The sequence below is a fragment of the Varanus komodoensis genome, unplaced genomic scaffold (assembly GCF_004798865.1).
Source record: "Varanus komodoensis strain SLA01 unplaced genomic scaffold, ASM479886v1 scaffold8, whole genome shotgun sequence".
In the NCBI taxonomy this organism is placed as follows: Eukaryota; Metazoa; Chordata; class Lepidosauria; order Squamata; family Varanidae; genus Varanus; species Varanus komodoensis.
The window spans coordinates 34,480,822-34,503,257 of record NW_025336481.1 but is presented as its reverse complement, the minus strand read 5'-3'; the positions used below and the strand labels follow the sequence as shown (position 1 = coordinate 34,503,257).

At 42.3% G+C, this 22,436-nt stretch overlaps 1 protein-coding gene across 2 annotated transcripts in view; it reads right to left on the bottom strand.

The window, feature by feature from the left end:
- The window catches only part of MTMR7 (myotubularin related protein 7), a 57,156-nt gene extending 41,207 nt beyond the window's left edge, over window positions 1-15,949 (bottom strand). Inside the window, exon 1 of one of the 2 annotated variants that reach the window (XM_044454776.1) lies at window positions 15,792-15,949. Coding sequence is in view for 1 of the 2 variants with exons in the window: in XM_044454775.1 (XP_044310710.1) it covers window positions 6,249-6,272 (24 nt within the window). In the remaining variant the exon portion in view is untranslated. Of the gene's footprint in view, window positions 1-6,248; window positions 6,372-15,791 lie in introns of those variants that run through there. The other variant, XM_044454775.1, reaches the window with a different exon arrangement.
- Window positions 15,950-22,436: the final 6,487 nt, after the last annotated feature.

Genomic DNA, 22,436 nt, shown 5'->3' with positions numbered 1-22,436 from the left:
AGAAAAATACCTGTAAAGAAGCTGATCTGAATTGCACAAGAATCTGGACACAAAGGCCTTGGTAAAATGGCAGGTTAAAAGCCTCCTGTGGAAAAGCTCCAAGGGATGTACATGGGGTTTTCACAGAGTAACAAAGAAATGGCAGATAAATACCAGGCGGTATTCACAATCAGCACTGAGGGAGCTGGGATGAGGGCCTTCTCTGCAGTGGTGCCCCATCTGTGGAATGCACTCCCCAGAGAAGTCCGCCTGGCACCATCGTTATTTGTTTTTCGGCGCCAGGTCAAGACCTTTTTATTTAAACAGTATTGTAATAATCTTTAATATTTATAGTTTTAATTATGCAGTCAGTGTGTTTCCAAGTTTTAATTGTAATTGTAATTTTATTTGTTTTATTTATTTGTGTTGTGAGCCGTCCCGAGGCTGTGTAGCAATGGGGACGGCATATAAAAACTTTAAATAAATAAATTAAATAAATATATTGCAATGAACAACAGAAAGATGGCAGGAATGAGATATCCAAGGATGAACATGAGCAAATGCAAGTACATACATGGGAACGTTGCTAGGTGGGCATGGGAAGCGTCCCAAGCACTTTGAGTTGGTGGGCACATTTGCAATTTTGCATGTGTATCCTGGATGCTCTCATAAAAATGGATGTCATGGGAAAGGAAGGTTTCCCATTCATACCATGGCTACCACGGTGAGCACGGCCAGTCACAAAATGCTCATTTCCCAGAAGGTGAACTGGTGAAATTAACTTGCCCAAGGATCTAAGTGCACAACAGAGAGATCCAAAATACAAAACCCAAATAAAGATGTCACTGGAAGGCAGCAATTTGCGTTGCAATGCCAATTTAAACAAGCACACATAATAAAATGAGGAGAGGCTTGAAATATTTGTATGTGTTACGTATGAACATATATGTTATTACTTTCAAGACCAGTTCAATATATTTCTGATCATGACTGTGTGGCTATGTTTGTTGTTGTTCTTTGGTGTTTTTGTTTTGATTTGTTCTCCCCTTTTTCCTGTGTATGTGTTTGTAGTTCTACTCTTGTTTTGTATTCTTAGCAGTTTTTTGCTGATGTTTGTTTTGTTGAAAGATTGTAAAAAATCAAATAAAAATTGTATTTTTTTAAGTGAGTGCCAGGAGCCTAGTGAGCATGAAGAGAAATAGCTTTGTACAAATCAGTACACACAAGCACCCCATTGGAGGCCTAACAGTTAAGTCAAAGGTCTCACAGAAAAAAATAGGTCTTGACTTCAGGTTGAAGAAAGCAGGCACCTGACTGTCATTCTGGGGAGGCATTTGAAACTTATGGGTCAGCAAGAGAGAACCAACAGATTCACTTAAGACAGCAGGAAATATAATGGTGGCTTGAGGGGGGCTGAGGGAGGAGGTGAGGGTCCTTGGTAGGTATGTAACTGGATATGGGCTAAGAGATGGGGCAGCAAGATTAACCAAGGTAAATTCAAGGAGTGCCAGATGTGGAAGTGGATAAGCCTGTTAAGGAGTTACCATGACAGGTATTTTGCAGGCTACAGCTTATTTTGTTAGATGTGTAACGTGGTGTGAAAATATTCCACAAATGTGATGGGAATGGGGTACATTACACATACAAGTCAAATATAGCATAAATCAAATCCTATGAAGACTTCCAGGAAAGAAGTCCAATAACGGGCTGGGAAATCCTGGAAATTGTAGATTTTTTATGTTTAAGTGTGGATAGGATTCCATCCTTCAATATGCTTGTAACTGGCATTCTTAGTGAAAAGTACCATGCAACCAGCTAGCTGTCTTTGGAATTTTTAAACACAAACCCAGACATATTTGCAGGCCATATGCAATTTGCCCTCGGTGAAATCATGGACATCAAAAGTCTCTCTCAGAAAAATAAATGCTACCAAAAATAAAGTCTATTTTTAAAATATTTGGTGGTCACAAGACTGCCATGGACATGAGATGGTTAACATAATATACTTGGCCATTTTTGTTTGGAAAATAGCATTATACAATTAGGAAGTAGCATTTGCACACCTGAGTTCAAACTAGCACAAAACCAAATACTTGGGGTTGCATCTTTTCCAAGTGAAATTCCTCACAAGATTTCACTCTAGAGGATAGCTAGAAAGAAAGCATTTCCACAGAGCCAATGCAATGAGCACTGAAAAAAGGAGGACACGAGACAGTCCAAAAGAAATAGACATGCTGTCCTTTTCCTTAGATAACCTCAATTCTACTGGCAGCAGAAGGTTATATGATTAAGTAGATGGAATAGGGGAATTTTCTAGCCTGTTGTAGGATAAAGAGCGCTCTATAAAATAATGTCAGTTCAGAAGGTGGCATAAGCTTCCAGCACAGAAACAAAGGCATTTGGAACCTGCCATTTAACAGGGTTTGGGAAGAAGAAACATGCAGTTGGAACAACAGATCTTAACTTGGCTCTGCCCATCCTTTTCTTAACAGAATGCTTTTAAGAACCTTTACCGCATTGAATGCATGTATATTGTGCATAACAATGCCGAAGAAAAGCCGGGCTTAAAGCTATGGTTGCGGAGATGTTTTGGACTGCAACTCCAATCATTCCTACCCAGTCACATCTGGGGGGCTAGAAAATATATTCAGTTATATACCATGAATATCATCCTAAATGTTCAGCATTTAGGCAGCTTCTGAGGGAAAGGGAAAGGTTTGTATCCTTTTGATTTTAAGTTAGGGTGGACGATGGGGAAGACTCATAGTACCCAGTTCTTTCTCAAAAACAGTGGGCTCCCTTCTTGACCATGAGGCATCCTACAGTGGCAAAGACATTCCACCGGTGCAAGGAGTCGCATACACCAAATACAGCTGTGAAAGCCACTGCTGATGCAGAACTGTCTCTGGGGCTCAGCCACTAAAGCCACTGACAACAGATGCCTGAGATCTGCTATCAGCTCCTAAAACCATAGGAAGGTTGTATTTTTCAGCTCCAAAAATGCACTGGAGGACTGAAGTAGGTTTCTCCCATAACTCGTCACAACAGCACCTATGGTCCTTCAAAAATGCTTCACAAACAGATTTGGAGAAACCTACTGGATAGTCTGGCTGTTGCAGGGCTGGTGTCAAAGATAGGCATGGCTGGACACCTGTTAAGGCCCCAATCCCAGAAGGGACCCACTAAAAAGACAACTCAGAGTCGCACAACAAAATATTATTCTGACTCAGCCATGATTCAACAAATTAGTTGACAATAAACCTCTTGGATTGGTGATGTTCATCAGATGATGAAACTGGACCTTGAAAACCTGGAGTGGAATTAAATCAGTTTCCTAAACCCCAACAACTATTTTATTCATTGTTTTCATAAAAGCTTCGACTGGTCAATTTCAAATGGATACACATTAACAACTTGCTAAAACCATGCATTTGAAGTGCAAATATCTTTCCAACTTCCACAACATTGGCCAAGGTTGTTGTGCTTCAGGTGTTGCTGCTTTAGCAGCAGGAGGGTTAAGTGTGCCCAAAGCAGCTCACACAGGATTCTTCTCATAGGACTGTCCCAGCAAAATTATGTTCATTAACTTCTCCATCTCACTTTTGCATGGCATTACATTCTTCTCTGAATAGCTTCACTTTGGGGAGCTCCAAAGGTGACTTAAGAATTAGTCCTGAATTTATATGAAATGGGACATGAGGATATCACAGGCCAGGCTGATCTCAGCCGGGTTTTGCAACAAACAAAAAATACTCAGGTTTTCAGCATCACCATCTTTGAACTCCACAGCCCTGCATATCTGTGGCACAAATATAATTTTTCCATAGATCATTTAAATGCTTGCTGTAAAAGAAAAAACAAAATTGCAATCACATGGAAAAAGTAGAACATCAGAGCAAGCTTTGACCACCCAAAATTCTGAATCAGAGAAGCAGATACAACATCAAATGAACCTCTGGTGTTATTACTGTAGACTCTAGGGACAGATTTGGCATGCTCATTGGAAATGCATTTAAATAACTCTACTGCCTATATATATATAGCTGCACTGATATAAATGGAAGAAATAATCCATCATGTGGCTTAACAAACTGTAAACTGTATAAAATGTCTTTGCTGTCCATCTGTTTTTTTGACCCCAATATTCCACACACAAGACACAGGGCATTTTCGTACTGTACAGGGATATGGCTTTCCCTCCGTGCTTCCATCCCATACTCTACTTTTTTCTGTCTTTTATTGTAAGGCCTGTTAAAGACCAATTATTCCTCTCTGTAGAAGGTTCAGTTTTCAGCAGCTTTCCCATGGACTTGGCTTGCCACAAACAAACAAAGGACAGCCTTTCACATCAGCCGTGACGCAGGCGAGGCCATAGGTAAGGGATGGCCCATAGCTCACTGACAGGGCAGATGCTATCATAGGTTCCATTCTTAGCATCTGCAGGTAGGACTCCACCTGAAACTTGGATGAGACACGTTTGAGCCAGAGAATGCTCAGTATACAGCAGCTTCCTATGCTCCTATGTGCTGAAACTTTGAAGAAGCAAAAAGGAGACAGAGAATGGATAGTTCAGATTCCCAGGTCCAAAGGAATCCCAGGTCCCAGGTCCAGCCAGTTTCAGCATCCCTTTCTCCTCCTCCTTTCCTTTCCTAGACCCTAGCCTTACTCTTTTTCTCCCACTCACCCCTTTATTTTGCTGCCTTGCTGTCTCCCAGATCTTTGCCTTGCGGTTTCTCCCCCTCCAAGCCCATTCTTCACCATTTCTCTCTCCCATTCTCTTTTCTCACCATTCCTCCCCCTTCACATTCTTTCTCCCCCTTCCTAGCTCCCAGCCTTTCCCCTTCTTTCTTTCCCACTCACTTCTTTACCTTGCGGTTTCTTGCCACTCCCATCCTCCAGCCTCACTCTTTTTCTCCCCTCTGCTTTTTGCCTGGCTTGCACTTCCTTTCCACTGCTCAGTGACAGGTTCAAGAACGGGAAGGGGAACCCACCACCCTGACATTTGCTAATGTGAAGGGTTTTGCAGATGCCATTGGAGGGACTTTCAGAACATCATGGCTAGATACTTTTTTCTTAAATTGTGAGACAAATTCAAAACAAAGTAGCTGTTTTTGTGTCTATTCACATATATCATCATGCATGACTTTTCCTAAAAATGATATATCAGTTTTGCTTATCATTTAATAATTACACTTTTTAAAATATTGTCTTCTTCCTTTAATCTTAGATTGTGTACACCAAGAAACAGTTACATATGTATTATTGCTACTCAGAAAATTGATAATAAATGTCAAAGATGAAGACTTCTTGCTCAGTCTACAAAATGAAAGGTAAAAAATTAATGAACAAGCAATGAGATTTGTTTAAATGAAGGGGAAAATATCCTTGCATACTTTCATCACATTTCCTGTCCAGGTTCCAAAGGCCCAATGATATTAAACTAAAGAAAAAGAAGCCATTATTTTGGGTCCATATTATTATAGTGACTAATAGTATGCTACCAGAGTTTGCAAATCAGGACCACAAAACCCATTTTAACTGGTTGGGACCCTATTATTTATATGCAACACTACCTAGTCAAAAGTCAATTCAATTAATTTTAGCATCATCACGACCATTTATTGTTACCTTTCAATGCATCAATTAGTATCAATTTTATTTATAAAGAAACAACGGCATTTCAGACTGTTTTTATGCTGTAATATTTTTTCTACCAGGTTAGAAGGAATTATAGTTGCATGGGTGCAGGTGTTCCTAGCAAACATGAGGAAGGGACCAGCATCTGAATTTCAAAAAGTGCAAGGAAAAAGTGAAATCAAGTCACTGGGTTGGGGTGAGGAAACGACAGGCCCTTTGCCTGTTTTCAAGGATGGATGCTGCATTATTACCAGTCATGGACAAGGAAGCGTCATCATATTGCTGACAGACTGAGGCATGGCCCAGTTTAACTGAGATGCAATACTGAAGCTAATTGCAATTTGCATTCAACATTATTAAAAGCCAAGAAGGAAGCCCAGGTATTCACGAAGAGTCACTTGTCTACCCTCATCCATTTAATAGATCTGGGTCAAGTTATTCCTGCTTGACCTCCACACCCACACAGAAGGAAGGGGGATGGGGTTGAGGGACCACTTTATACCTAATTAACCAGTTAAAGCAACATTCCATTATTGGAATGATTCTCTAGCCAGCTAAAGCAGCAGGCCCGGGCACCTCTTCCATCACGAGCATCCGTCGCCTGTCCTCTCACCGCCCTTTCCGATACTAACCTTGGGCATTCGGATGTACTCCATGGCGACCCGATCGCTCAGCCTGGGCTTCTCATGCACCTTGCTCCAGCAAAACAGATGCGCGCATGGAGCGCTGGGCACCTGAGAGGATCAGAGGATCCAGGGAAAGAAACTGGGGGTGGGGTGGGGGGGATGGATTTCTAGAAGGAAGGTGCTGGGAGGCAGGATCGGGTTCTCAGATAACGTGTCTCGGCTCTGATGCTGGCAGGTCAGCTCCTGGCTCCACCTCCTGCAGTGGCTGCCATGCTGCTCCTCTGCTTCGGATGCAGACGCGGCGAGCCAGAGCTGAACGGCTTGGCAACCCGCAAGGCCCTAGAGCCTGACGGGTTCCTCCTTGCCCTGCTTGCAAGGTGAGGAGCCTCCCGTGTGTCTTTCCAGGCCCGGCTCGCATTTTGCGAAGGCAGTCCCTGCCAGAGCTGTGGCAAGGATGCTCCTTGCTTCGCCCGCGCTGTGCTTTACCGCTGCCGGGCAGGCAAAAATGCAAGCGAGGGAAGCGTGTTTTCCTTCGGTATTTTTCCTGCAGGACCTGCAGCCCTCCAGATATTGCTGGACTCCGGTTCCTATCAGCACCAGCCAGTCTGGACTATGATGAGGGTCTGTGGGGAATTTGTATTCATTTACACAAATGCATAAATTACCAGTCCACATCACCAAATTATCAAATCATCTGTGCATGTTTAAAACACAAGTTAAGGAGGGGACTTGATCTAGACAGGAGAGAAAAGCGTCCTCATTTTTCATCTTCACAACAGCCCTGTGAGGCAGGCTAGGCTGAGAAGGAGGGACTGCCCAAAAGTCATCTATTGAGAAATGAGTCAAGCTGGTTGCAATGGTGAAGACGAGGAACAATTCCGAGCACCTTTTCTTAATGGACCCTACCGTGGAAAGGACTGTAGAGGGAAGTCCCACCATGCCTAACCTGGACACCAACCCTGAGCCAGCCCTGACTGTGTCTCTGTGTGGACCCTATCCTCTTGTGTCTGAATGAGGCAGCAAACCTCTGCCACTTCCCAGAGCGTATGTATGTGCATGACTGAGAGATTCTCTATGATTCTGGGGGCTTGTATGCACTGGGGGCTGGCAACTCCAACATCAGTGAGGTGGTATACCCCCTCTGGGATTTAGCCTGAACTTTTAAGGTGCAGTCTGTGGTGCTGAACCCTCAGCTCAATTAGATTCAGCACTAGGGATAGGTGCTTCAAAACTCTGACTGCAAGCCCTCACTGCTACATAATATGATGGACACTGGATCCACCAGCCTCTAAGTATGATGTTGTAATGGGGGAAGTTTGTGTTTGTATTTGAGTCCTCTAGCATGGGTGAGGTATTCATTTTTTGTTTCCAGGAAGGCAAAGAAGGTGATTTGTAGTAAAAAAATGTTTCTCCCATTATTGTTGTGCATAGAATAACTTTCTTTGACTGTGTGTACTTACATGTCATGAGCAGAGCCAGCTGGAGCTGGGGCAGACTAGATGACCCGGGAGACCCCTTCTGACTCTCTCTGTTTCTATATTTCTAAGTACAGATATTATGTGTATGTTCAGTATTTAGGAACAAGTATGGAACATGCTGCAAACAGCTAGATCTGGGGCCCATCATGCTTTTACAATTGAAGACCTTTTCTAAAAATTGTCTCTAGTGTTTATTTAAGGGAACTGGGTTTTCCTGCTGCTTTTGACTGAATCTGCAATACATTCTTACCTGGGAATAAGTCTCTCCGAACTTGAATCAACTTAGTTCCAGCTTACACTTTTAGTAAGGAGGAAGTTCCACTGAACATAGTGGGACTTACTTCCAAGTAAACATCCATAGGATTCCACTGAGGGTCTTATTTGTGGATTTTATTGGGGTATAATTAGAACATTGATATCAGCCTTGACAGTATTTGACTGAGAGCAAACTATTATTTTAATAATGCCTTTTCTTTTTCTTTACACAAACATACCCACAAGAGAATCCAAAAGGCAGTGTGGTATGGTGGTTAGAGTGCTAGGCTAGGGGTCTGGGAACTCCAAGTTCCAGTCCCCAACCAGTTATGGAACTCACTGGGTGCCTCTGAGCCAGTCACAGATGCTTGACCTAACCTACCTCACAGGGTTGTCATTGTCAGGATAAAATGGAGAGAAGGATAGCTGCCTTGAGTTCCTAGCAAAAGGAAGAAAAAGAGGGTATCAATGCAACGTAATAAGAATAATATTAGTGTGTGCTGGCAGTGGAAAGAGGGTATTACTCCTTTGTCCACAATGTCATCTTTGGGCCATACTAAGTGCCTGAAATTTGCATAGAGGAAAAAGCTCCCATTCACTTTAATGGGAGTTTTTTTTTTCAATGCAATTTCCTGGGAGGGCACAAAAGGTTAAAGCCCCCCCCCCCCAAGGTCTCTTCATGCTTTCCTTTGAATGAAAAGAACAGACTTGGCTCCATGCTGCATCTTAAAAGTAGCATTTAGTTTGGCCTTGAGCAGCAGGGTCTAAATATTTTAATGTATTTTCATTAAAGAGCTACACTAGAGAAGATCATTTCTTCTTTCCAGGGAACCCTGGGAAGGAGTTCTGTTAGCAAGGAGGGGTGTTTAAAATTTCTACTAGCTCTAGACACTCCTATCAAACTAAACATTTTCAGAATTCTTTTGGAGAAGCCACAACAGTTAAACGGACACAGAATTAATGTACTGTTTTTCATGTAAGCATGCCCACGGAGTCTAATCTTTGAGGTGTCAGGCTCAAGGAAAATGTAAGATTGATTTCTGTGTCACATGTTTATTCTGCCCTTCCTTCAAGACATTCAAGGCAGCATGCATGGTCTAACCAAAGGGGTTCAGAGCAGGTTGCTATGCTGGCCTCACAAGAACCTGTGAGGTAAGTAAGGCTGACAGGTAGTGATTGGTATTTACTGAGCCCATCCCATGAATTTTCCAAGAAATGGATCTGAACCGGAGTTAATCCATTGATCAAGAATAAGAATTCTTAGAGCAGACTTGTATCATTTCATCCAACAGGGGTTTTTCTAAGCATTAAATAGCTTACATGTACATTTATATAGAATTTCCTTTAATATGTTGATCCAAGCTGCCACTGTCACCATTTGGCCAAATATATGTATTACTCACTCCACATGATGTGGGTTTTCAGCTGTATCATCTGGGCTAACTTTATCACGGTATTTACACTGTGACAATCTGCTCCTTAAACTATAGCCGAGATTTTATGGTTAGTTTTTAAGCATACTTAGGGCCAAAGTAAACATAAAGTGAAGCTTTCGGACATCTTTTTCTTTGCCTAAAAGCAACTGTGGAGGTCTCTCAAACTGTATGAGGGTTGCAGCACCCCGGAAGTTGTCACCTTATATCCTATATCCTTTTTCTGATAGACATGCCCCCGCCCCACAGAGAGAGAGAGAGAGAGAGAGAGAGAGAGAGAGAGAGAGAAGGAAGGGGAAGCGGAAAGTGGCTGCTTGTCACTGCCAAAGTGTGGAGGGTAGAAGAGCAAGACGGGTGCTCCTGTCGAGGCTCTGGTTGAACTGTGGAATGGGGAGATGACCAGGGCTGTAGACACGATCGCTCCTAAGCGTCCTCTCCCACCGGGCAGAGCCCGCTCTTCCCCTTGGTACACTCCAGAATTGAGGGCAATGAAGCAGGTTGGGAGACGGCTAGAGCGTAGGTGGAGGAAATCACGTGATGAATCTGACCGAACACACTTAAGAGCCCACTATTGGGCCTATGCTGTGGCAGTGAGGGCGGCGAAAAAGAGACACTTCTCCGCTTCCATTGCCTCCTCACAATGCCGTCCGGCGGAGCTCTTTCGAGTGGTGCAAGGCCTGGTTCACCCAGGGCCAAAGGAAGAGCTGACTCCACCCTCAAAGGCCCGCTGTGACGACTTTGCCGAGCATTTTAGGGAGAAAATCGCTCAGATTCGTCACGAGCTGGATTCCACTATTGATTCAGAGGTTTTAAGGGAGACACCAACGCTGCCGTCTGGTCCAGAATTATTGGATGAATTTCAGTTATTGCGGCCCGATGATGTGGACAAGGTGCTTGGACGAGTACGTCCTACCACTTGCCTTCTGGACCCTTGCCCGTCTTGGTTAATAAAGGATTCCAAGCACGGGATTGGAACCTGGATCTTGGAAGTGGTTAACGCTTCTCTGAGGGAGGGTCGGGTGCCTGCCCCTTTAAAGGAGGCGGTAGTCCGACCGGTCCTGAAGAAGGCGTCACTGGATCCAGGGATGGCCGCTAACTATAGACCAGTGGCCAACATCCCGTTTCTGGGCAAGGTGTTAGAGCGAGTGGTGGCGGGACAACTCCAAGCACTCTTGGATGAAACTGATTATCTGGACCCATTTCAGTCCGGCTTCAGACCCGGGTACGGTACTGAATCTGCCTTGGTCGCCCTGTACGATGACCTGTGCAGGGAGAAGGACAGGGGGAGTGCGTCCCTGTTGGTTCTCCTGGACCTCTCAGCGGCTTTCGATACCATCGACCATGGTATCCTTCTGGATAGGCTGGCGGGATTGGGGGTCGGAGGCACCGCTTTGCGGTGGTTCCGCTCCTATCTCAACGACCGATTCCAGAAGGTGGTGTTGGGGGACTATGGCTCTGCGCCATGGCAGCTTTGCCATGGGGTACCGCAGGGTTCCATTTTGTCCCCTTTACTGTTCAATATCTACATGAAACCGCTGGGAGAGGTCATCAGGAGGTGTGGGCTGCGGACCCATCAGTATGCTGATGATACCCAGCTCTACCTCTCGTTTTCCACCAATCCAGGTGAGGCAGTGGCTGTACTGAACCGGTGCCTGGCCGAGGTAATGGGCTGGATGAGGGCCAATAAACTGAAGCTCAATCCAGACAAGACGGAGGTCCTGTTGGTTGGCGGTTCGGGCTTCAGAGAAGGTGACCTGAACCTTGTCCTGAATGGGGTTGCACTCCCTCCTAGGGACAAGGTCCGCAGCTTGGGAGTGCTCCTCGACCCGGAGCTTTCACTTGAAGCTCAGGTGACAACAGCGGCGAGGAGCGCTTTCCTCCAGCTTCGGCTGATTCATCAGCTGCGCCCCTACCTGGAGTACGACTGCCTTGCAACAGTGACTCATGCGCTGGTGACTTCCCGTCTTGACTTCTGTAACACGCTCTACGTGGGGCTACCCTTGAAGACGGTCCGGATACTTCAATTGGTTCAGAATAGAGCTGCCAGGCTGCTGACGGGGACTGGACGTTATGTTCACATGACGCCAGTTCTCCGTCAGCTTCACTGGCTCCCCATTGAAGTCCGGGCCCAATTCAAGGTGTTGGTAATGACCTATAAAGCCCTAAACGGCTTGGGTCCTGGTTACCTGAAGGAGCGCTTACATCCATATTTGCCCAGTCGCCCCCTGAGATCGGCGGGAGAGGCCCTTCTCCGGGAGCCCTCCGTGAGAGAAATTAGGAGGGTGGTTACTCGGAGAAGGGCTTTCTCAGCGGTGGCGCCTAAGTTATGGAATGCGCTCCCCAGAGAGGTCCGCCTGGCGCCGTCGTTATTTGTTTTTCGGCGCCAGGCTAAGACCTTTTTATTTAAGCAACATTTTAAATGCTAAATACAATTGAATTTTATCTGGCCAGGGCGGCTTATTTTATAATGTGAGTTTTAATTAAGATTATTTTATATGGATTTTAACTTGTTTTATCTATGTTGTAAGCCGCCCCGAGGCTTCGGCGAATGGGGCGGCATAAAAATGTTTTAATAAATAAATAAAATAAATAAAGTACGAAACAGGCTGAATATTTATGAGTGAATATTTGTAGCATGTTGCTATAATTACATGGCAGTCTCCCTTTGATGTCTCATTACTGGAAGCCATTCTATGTTGGTCTTACATTAAATGATAACATTACTGGGCATATAATTAACCAGCCACTCAACATGAATGAGTAGAACTGGCCATCAAACTAGACTAACAGGATTGTGTAAGATGAGAGGAAAAGTAGAAGAACACGGTGACTTGCTCTCCAGAAGGTGCATTCCAACAGGAAATGGCCCACATGAAACATTAGTAGTGATTTCAGGCTCGTGTATCTACGTTAGGGGCTGGGCCACATTTTTGGCACAAGGGCTTCCCATACCACTAACAATTATGATCCAGATGACTTTTCCCACACCTGTTATTATATTTATTACATTTCTATACCACCAATAGCAAGAGCTCTCTGGGCAGTTTACAACCATTAAAACCATAATATACAACAAGTTAAGACATGGTATAAAACATTGCTATATGATATATGGTATATAAGTCAGGATATAAAACATATAAAAGCATGAAGGTTTAATATAGGATTTAAAAAATCCCAACTAAATCCTAGCAGTGCTGCAAAGATTTAAAATAGAGTAACATTTTAAAACAACATCAACTGAAAGAATAACAGAGCAATCTTATGGCTCAAGTCAGCATCCAGAAATCTTTGGATTCCCAATTAAGAGACTATTAAATATTAAAAATACAACAAGCCAATAAATAAGCAGTGCCATGCTTGGTAGAAAGGTAGAGTATAAATAAAATCAGATCAATAAATAACACCCCTTTAAACCCCCTTCAGCTTAGGGTTTGCATGCTGGCCGAAGAATAACAGAGAGGGGACCAACCTCATTTCCCTTGACCAACGTTCCAGGACCTGGAGTGACCCTTGGGAAGGGTCAGGGTGGGTTGAAGCCTCTCCCTTACCACTGGGCAGTTGTCTCAGGGAGCAGCTTCTAGGAGGTGGCAGCAACACGTGGGGGGGGGGCAGGGGGACTGTGCATAGCAACCTGCTCTGAACCCCTTCGGTTAGCCTGGTGCCTTCAGGTGCAGTGGACTGTCATCAGTGTTACTGATAGATTCATCTGCTAATCCCACAGGCTTTTGGATTTGGAATGGGAAAGAGGCTCCATCTTGTTCTTTGCCTTCAGCCAGCCCTTTGGAACAGTGGCCTTTAATCTAATGCCCCGCTGATGGTTGATCTAGATTCTACAGACTTTAACAGAAATCAGTTTAAGGAATGACAGACAGGCAGACAGGCAGACAGTTGGTAAATCACATATCATCATCGTGACATACTTGCCCTGAGCACATCAACTTTTCCCCTACTTGGGCCCACCATGAAAGAACTCACGAGATGTTGCTCCTGAGAGAATGGGTCAGTTTTGTAAACTTGTAACCTTTAACTCTGCTTAATGCTGTTTAGCTTAACTTTTAACATGTACCTTAAGAATTACTCATTGATGTTCTCACAGAGGATCAAAGAAAATGCAGAAGGAAAGTAGCCATTTGGCAAAAAACAAACACAAAAAAAACCAGAACCCCGCTGCTACTTCTGTGGCTACAACTATAATATTCCTTTTTTGAGTTAATAAAATTGAAATGGGAACTTGGTAGTAATCATTGATGAAAAGGTCCCTCCAAACAGCACTTCTGACTGAGAGGGTAAGTGGGTGAGAGGGATGAGAATTACTGTATTGCACAATATTAAAGCAGCTATTTTTAACAATAAGACGGGAAATGTCTGGTCTTTCCATAAATTCAATCTCAGTACTTTTAATAAAATGTGGGATTAATAAATATTAGTATCATCATGTGACAGAAGGGAAACGATGCCTAATTTGATGAAAATATTACAGTTACAACTTAAGCAACTGAGCCACACAACTTAACAGAAAGAGGAAATTCCTTCTTTTTATGAATTGCTGCGCCACAAATAAGTTTGATAATGGTTCATGTGTAAGCTGCACAGAGAATCCTTATGGACTAGCAGGCAGCACATAAAAATACATAAATAAATCTGTTGGGTGAGTTCCATGTCATACATCTATGTCTTCATACCCCTTTACTATGGCCCTTCTCATGTACACAATTGTAGCTACGTGTTTGTAGGTTTGGCTTTAAAAATCATATTTTAATTTTTATAGTTTAATCTACATTTGATTTCAATTATTTTAAAGTTCACAAAATACGTTTGAGCGGAGACAGGATAAGTGTACAAAGCAAAGAAAGTGAATCAGAGAAAGAAAGAAAGAAGAAAACTACACCTGAGTGCAATCAACAGATTTTGAGGGTAATTAGTGCTGGGTACTGTTGGTCTTAGTGAAAATAAAGCACTTTGTACAATAAATAATTAAAAATGATAATTTTGTCTGCTCGATTAGTTACAGCAATAGGAAGTTTATATGTTCTCTTTGACTCCAAAATAAATATATTTAAGGAGCTGCTTGAAATGCTGCATTTGTGTGTGTTAACTGTATTACAATCAAGATATTAAAAAAAACAACAAAATGTTACCTCAGTGATAGGAATCTTAAGTAAATATTTTAGATATCTGTGGGGAACGTAGATAAAACAAACCAGTTTCATAAAATATCTTAGTTTTTTTCACTGGGTTATGTATAAGGCCCCTCATGTCACATTTTGGAATTTAAAATGATTGTATTAGTAAGTGGGTTAGAATAATTATTGGCTGACCCAGCAAGCCTTGTGATTCTCTTTTAGGGTTGCTTGTCTTGGCATTACACTGTGGTGCTAAAGACTTAAGCTAACTTCTTCAAAGTTCTGTCCGACAAGTTTTATCAAATGTACTGATGAAGAAGTGTTAATCTTCTAAATACAGAGAAGCACTTGAGATTTCCAAGAAAACTGATGATTAGGCAAAGGTCATAGGCAAACCCTGTTGCAAGGGGGAAAAGCATATAAAGTGGGGATAGACTAAAAGAACGAAACAAAATTAGAGTGAATAAAGGGGGAAATGCCTTTTCTTCAGATAACTGTGCAGGCAAGATTGTCACTACCCAGAGAGGTTGGAAGCCCAACTGCTGAAAGCATGATGGTTACTTATTTGCATTTGCAGCATCAGGTAGTAAGGGCATGCACGCTTAATTTCTTACTGCAATTGCAGACATAATAAGATTCAGCATTATACATGACACTTGGTTCATACTGGAACTCCAAGCAACACGTGTGATTATATATAGCATGAGAGAAAGTGCAGTCTGATTTCTGCATGGATGTTCTCTGCATGCATTCCTCTGTTCATTAACCCCCACTACCCCCTACTCAGAACAAGAAAAAAAATTACAAACTTAATTTCCAAAAATACTCAAATTCTTTAATCAGGAAGGGAGAGCAGAAGCAGGTGGATGGGTTTTCAAATAAATGATATCTTGTGAACACTGTTCAGAGAGGGGAAAGATCTGGGTTCAAGGTTTTCAGACCCATAATAGATTTGCTGCTGGCCATGTCCCACAGCATCCGTTTTTCCATGGCTTTGTGATAAAGATAAATCAGATAAGGTGATGGCGAACTGATTGGGCAATTCAGTGCATGGGTTGTATCCGATGTTAGTTCAACTTAAGGGTATATCCACTGAAATAAATGGGTTAGTTAGACTACTGCTGGATACAGTCCTATGTTTACTCATAAAATAACTGAGTTTAACCATATTTACTCCCAGGTTAGTATCTGTACAATTGCAACCTGAAAGTATTATCAAATAACAATACAGATTCAGAATAAGGATATACAACTTACTTTATTTGAGCCCCTTCATAGGCACTAGCATTTTCTGTTCTAGGGTTGAACTAATTAAATGGCCACCCTTTTTTCTTCCCTTCCTTTCTCACCAGACTTAATGTGTCACTTTACCTGTGGGGGGAAATGGGAAAATTTAATATGACCACATAACAGAGGACACCTTAGCCGATGGTCCTCTGGCAGCTCTTCACACTGTCCTTTGTAAAAGAGGATGCATGACCACCTTCAATTGTGTCACTCAATTCAGCACTGGAACCTGAATTGGTTTATTTTCTTCCTCCCTCCCTATTTTTATTTCCCTTTTCTTTCTTTCATAACTACTATATTGTTATCCTATGAGCAAGAACCATCTCACATTTTACTTTCTGTACACTACTTAGAAAAGGGCTAGGTCCTTTATAAGGGATCAGTAAAAATGATCTATCATTATGTGCCTGAGAATGTGAATTTATATAAATCATGCAGATTTATAAACATGTGGAAATACAGCACACACATACTCAAGCACATACATGATCCCAATGATTAATTTTACCAGATACACTCAAAGGTAAAGAGGGCAAACCCAAATCTGTCTGTCTGTCTGTCTGTCTGTCTTTCCTTCTGACCGTCCTTCCCTCTCTCTCCCTCTCTTTTTCTGTCAGAAGCATCACAGTTAAAATAAGGCATATTATAAAACATGTTATCTTAGAACTTACTATAAAACAAGAAATTTAAAATATAAAGTTAAAATGTGTACAAATTCGCCAGATCTAGCCCAGATCAGGAATTCGGAATGAGTTAAACTGATACAGCATGTACTGTGATCCTGGGAGCTTCCTATTTTTATCCCAACTCTCTATAAAGGGTTTTCCCATGTTCTCTTAAGAGACATTGTGACAAGTCACATTTTCCCCCCTGTGATGTGCTGCTTGGCTTGCCAACTCTCATGACAGAAATAATGAGTGTGAACACTATGGAGTTAAAAAAAAGTTTAAGTACTTTTCTTGTGCATTTTGCTGGGTGGTCATACAATGTTAGGAAAGAGCTGTACACTAACAGCTAATAAGGAGGAAGCATATTGAAAATGAAGTGAAATCTTTGAGGTATCCTAGCAGATGATGTAGCCAATGTTAACAGCTGAGATAACATCACTGGAAAAAATACAGAGGGGTGTATTTTTTGATTATTTATTTAATCTGGAGAAAAGGCAGGGCAGCACCTCCCATGCCTTGCATTGGAGCCTTGTGCACATCTGCAAAGGCTGATATGATTGCAACCTTAATGTTCTACCCTGGCTACCACTGTGGTAATAGTGTTAAAGGATTCTTGTTGATTTGAAGGAAATTGTATCTTACGTGTTTTCATAGTGTATGGTTAAAATAATAATCCAGTTCACACAATCAAAACAAGCCTCGGTGGCTTATTGTGAGCACTGGGCAGCATTTGCTTCATTATCCGCCCTGGTGCAGCTTGTCTTTTCATCTGCAACCGACTGCCCTAGTTTGTTGGAAGGTTAAACAACCCTCAAACAACCCTACAATACGTCATACCATCCAGGTTTCTGGGACATGGTATGCCACAGCAATGCAGGAGAGATGTTCCATTGGCTTGTTTTGAGTGTGCAAAGCTGCAAGTTAAAAATATCAACAGAAACATCAGAAAAAGTCCAAGGCTAAACCCAACTTGAAACACACCCTTTTCTTGATTGTCAGCATTTATTCTATAATTATCCTGCATTGTTAAAATGCTCCCTTCCTCTTGTGAAGTTTTTTTCCCCCAAATATTGAAAAACCAGCCCTTGATGCTTACTTTGCTATCTGCTGGCAGAGAGATTCTAGATAACACTTAAAAGTTGCTAGTGCCATTTTCCCATTGCCATTAGATACTTACCACATTTGGATGACTCCCCTTGGGGACAATTTTGAAGAGGATGTTCTTCATTTTCTGTGGAACTTCCTTCCAGTATACTGAACTTCATCTGAAAAGTGCTTGGCAATATGTTTATACACTCTTCTCTAAGGGCATGAAGGCTCTTGGACCTTGCATCTCATCTGGCCATCTTTTCCTATGGGAAGCTCACTTTTCAATCTCAACTGCTCTCCACAAAAATGAACAAAAAGCTCAGACAATCACCACCACAGACAATAAAAATTGGCACAATCAGATCTTGTTGAGTATTCTCTCACGACTCCACACAGATGTCCTCAATTGTCAGATGGGAGATAGATCTGGCACGGCAATGGATGTCCATTATGACATGTGTATCCCGCTTTTGTCTTCTTGCAAAGAACTCAGGGTGACTTACATGGTCCTCATTCTCTTTATTTTACCCAATAAGGTAGCTTAAGCTGAGAGTCAATGGCCAGCCTGGAGTCATACATTGAGTTTCATCAACAAGTGGGAATTAGAAGCCAGATCTCTTGAGTTGCAGCCCTACAAGTGAACCGGTACTCCAATTAGCTCTCATTCCAGGGATGCAGAAAATACAGTCCACAGACTCCCCCAACAAGCCTTTTCTGACAGCCTAGCAAAGACCCTGGTGTCACATGTACGCACAGGCCTTCACACACAAACCTGCCGTTGGAAAATAAGGGAAGAGTCTCCAAAGATGCCAAATATGACTCTACCTTAATATTTGCAAAAGGGAGTTTTAGCAGGTGTCATTTGCATAAAAACCTAAAGCTGCAAAAAAATCCCTCTGTTACAGAATGGTTATAAAGATGCAACATCCTCTTTTGCATCTGGATACACTACAAAGACGGTTTCTCCTGTATGCTCATGACATTCACTGCAAAAGCCATCCTACTTAAACGAAAACTTGATTGAATACCAAGTAAGAATGGATTGAAAAAAGCAACGGTGGTTAGCTTTTTGGTATCGGTGTCCTAAGTATTCAGTGAGACATGCAACCAGTCTATTATTATTCCATAACACTTGCACCCCACCTCTCTTCCTCTTGTTTACAAGGCTTTCTTCTTTTCTATTCTTTCCTTACGGCATCGGTGCTGTGAGGTAGATTAGGCTGAGAGTCAGTGGCTGGCCAAAAATCACTCGGTGAGCTTCATGGCTGAGTGAAAATGAGAACCTGGATATCCTGGATCCTAGTACAGCACTCTAACTACACAACGCCACTTAACAAACCCAGACTATTGTACTACAGACAGAAACGCAGTTCACACGTAGCAAGAAGCTACGATGGGTGAATTTGCCCGCGGGGCTTCTCCATGTTGCAGTGGTCACCATTTTGAATATTTGGGGTGCAGTATATGCAAACTATAGGTTCTTGTTATGTGCAGACTCAGCAAAGGTTCTTCTTACCCACAGCTCTGAAACAGCCCATGGGTTCTGGGCGGCTTGTCACCTACCCCTACAACCCTCATTGGGTTTGCACATAGCATGAAGCCCTAGTGGTGGGGCTTGGCTTACTTGCCTTTGGTGCTGCAAACCATCATGGGTAGAAGAAACGCACTTGCACCAGAATGCCCCAAACCGATAATTTTCCTAAAATATACATGCAGGTAATAATGAACCTCACATAATCACCTAGTAAGAGGAGGAAATGAGACTGTTACATCAACTTTCAGCTAATTATCACTCCCATCGTCAGCATATTTCCTCTCTTCCACACAACTTTATTTTTATTACACAGAAGTATTCAAGTTCAGGCAACCTCACTATTTGAGGACAATAAATGCTTTTTTCTTTATTTATTTAGTTGCTCTCTCTCTCTCTCTCTCTCTCTCTCTCTCTCTCTCTCTCTCTCTCTCTCACTCACACACACACACACACACACACACACGTATATATCCATGACAATGAATGCACATGAAATGTATAAATATGCAAATACAACTTTCTGGCAATTATACATAGACTTCAAGCAAAGTAAAGCAGATATCTATTTAGTTATCCATTTGAAGATGATGTCAATATGTCACCAATTCAAATACAGAAAGCATTGAAAGATCCTCCATCAATTGCATTACAGGAGGTGAACGTTCATTTGCTTTGTCCTCCCAATGTTTCAATATCAGCCTTTTAGCTGTCAAAAAGGAGGATCCATTTACACAAATCATGCATGTGCATCACCAAATACTGAAGTCTGTTCCACTACCCTATTTATTCATCTAATAAATTATACAAATAATATCTGGGAGTTGCTCCCCAATGGAAGGGGCCACTGGATACCGCCAAACAGATACTTCGCTCCTGGTTTGGGGGGCAAGATCTTCTCTTCATTCAGTGACTCTACTGTCTCACTAGTTACCAGCTCTTCTTCCTCATTGTTACTACAGCTCGCTTGTCAGGTAAAGAACAACTACTGCTCCTCCTCCTCTCCACCTCCATTGTCTGGGACAAAGCAAGAGACAAGGCTGTGACAGGGAAGAGGAAGAGCAGTCCCATGGACTTCTTGTCACTGGCCCCTTGCTGGGTCATGGGCCTTCATCTGGTGCCCAGCCACCTACTCTTGGCACTGTAGAACTTTTTTCCAGCTACTCACATGTGGGATTGTGCCCTTAACATCTCAGTTCTGTGGGATTTCCTTCCAATAGATCTGCATTGTCAGTGGGTATACACACCTGTTTCTCTTTTACAGCCTTCAGAATGAAACATGTTTACTCAGGAGTAATACTAGCTGAAACAATGGAACTCCTCTGTAAAATGTGGGATATATACCACAGCCATAAGCAGGCAGAACTTTTTCACAAATAATTTATTTCATCCTATTTAGTGCTATTCTCTCTCTCTCTCTCTCTCTCTCAGTTTTGGTGAGGTATCTGTTTTTAAAGTCTCTGTTAATTTTTGCCCAGTGTGTGTGATATTCAGAAAAGGTTAAGGGACACGCTGTCCTGGAAAATAGCATCTTTTATTTGCCTGGCAGACTATGTTTTAAGTAACCCAGTGGACAATTACTCTTGTTCTCCTGCCAGATAAAGGTGTTTCATACCCAGAAGGGCATTGCCTTTCTTTCCACAAATGATGAACTGATTTGTCATCATTCCTTCTTCAGAGACATAATTGATTCTGAATAATGTTTCCTGAAGGAGTTGACCCAATGCCCTTCTAAAGAAAAGCAGTTTCCTGTTTTTAATGTATTTTAACTTGCCATGTGATGCATTTCCTAGATATGCCCTGCATCGTTTTGGTTCAGTGCACCTTCTCTACACATGGATGTCATCAAATGTGCTACAATTTCATATGCGTTGCATCACTTCTAGGGTGGGTGCCATAAACCTGGAATGCAGCTGTAAACAAACCACACTCCTCACCCCCAAAAGGTTGTAAGAAAAAATCTAAAATCCTTCATATGAGTGAAATACCTTTATTGGGGACCTATCCTATAAACGGTCATATCCAATTGGTAGTCCCACTTAAGTTCCAAATTGTCTAATATAAATAGGAACAACATTAGATACAATCTGATAAATGTGCAACTTTCAAGATAGTGGATTTTTTTTATCGGGAAAGATGTTAGAAAACACAGTCTTGTGGGGCAGAGTAGGGAATGGGGAAGGGAAAAACTATCTTGATGCTGAAATCAACGTGCCTGCAAGTTCAGAGTTCCAAGATGAAATGTAGGAGGAGGGAGCTTTTACAGACATTCAGCTTAGGCTCTGCAGGGCATAAGAGATTTTCAAGGTTAGATCTGGAACCGCCCTCAGGGTTTCTGGGGGAAAAAGGGGGAGAAATCCAACCCCCAGAAAGAAAGAACTCAGTTTCCACTCTTATCTGTGCAGCTTTTATCAGTTTCTCATAGAGAGAAACTAGGCAGTCTTTATATTAACCAAACTAATCAGTACAGCACCTAAGGTGGCGATTTGGTTCATGTCCAGAGAAAATAAAGTTCTACAACTCCAGACATTCCTCAGTCAGCCTAAAGTTAGCTCCTGCTTTGTTATACAGAGACTGCCTAGTTTACCTCCGTGCCTGAGGAAAGCTGGTGTTGCAGGATTGTTTTTCTGTGCATAAGACTGGACCCTCAGGCTGTAAAAGTGATCATTTACCCACTTTTCTAGGAGCAAGTTCCACTGAGCTCAATGGACTTCCAAGTAGAACTGTACTTAAACATTTGGGGCTCCAGCTTACTGAATTATCCCCAAACACTGCCTCAGGTGCTTCCTGTGCTAGCCATCATCTTTAACTAGTAGGACTCTATATTACAGGCTGTCTTCTTTCAAATATCCCTCCCTAGGATCTAGAATTTCTGCCTCCTTCCTTCTCCATGGTGAAAACTGATGGGGACACGTTCTGGTACCTTCCTTATGGAACACTTTGTCTGGTGCAACCTCTCTGTCGATAGATAAAACTCACGTCTCTTTCCAAGCATGTCCAGGTTCTTTTTAAATGTTCTGCTCCTCCCTATTGGTTATTTTGTTTCTTTTATGTAATGTTTTATGAAATGTTAATCTTATGTTTTCATTCCGGATTGCTAGTATTTTTGCATGTCTTATCGTCAGACACATTAAATATGATACCTGTGAGGTATCATATATTCAGTATAAATATACTGATGAAACAATAGAAACAGCACACATTCTCACACAGTCAAAAATGGCCAATACCTCAAGGATCCAGACTGGAGGGGGCAAAAGAGGAATGCCATCTTCAGGCAGAATGAGGAATGGTGACTTGTACAATTATAAATTGTACTAAATTATT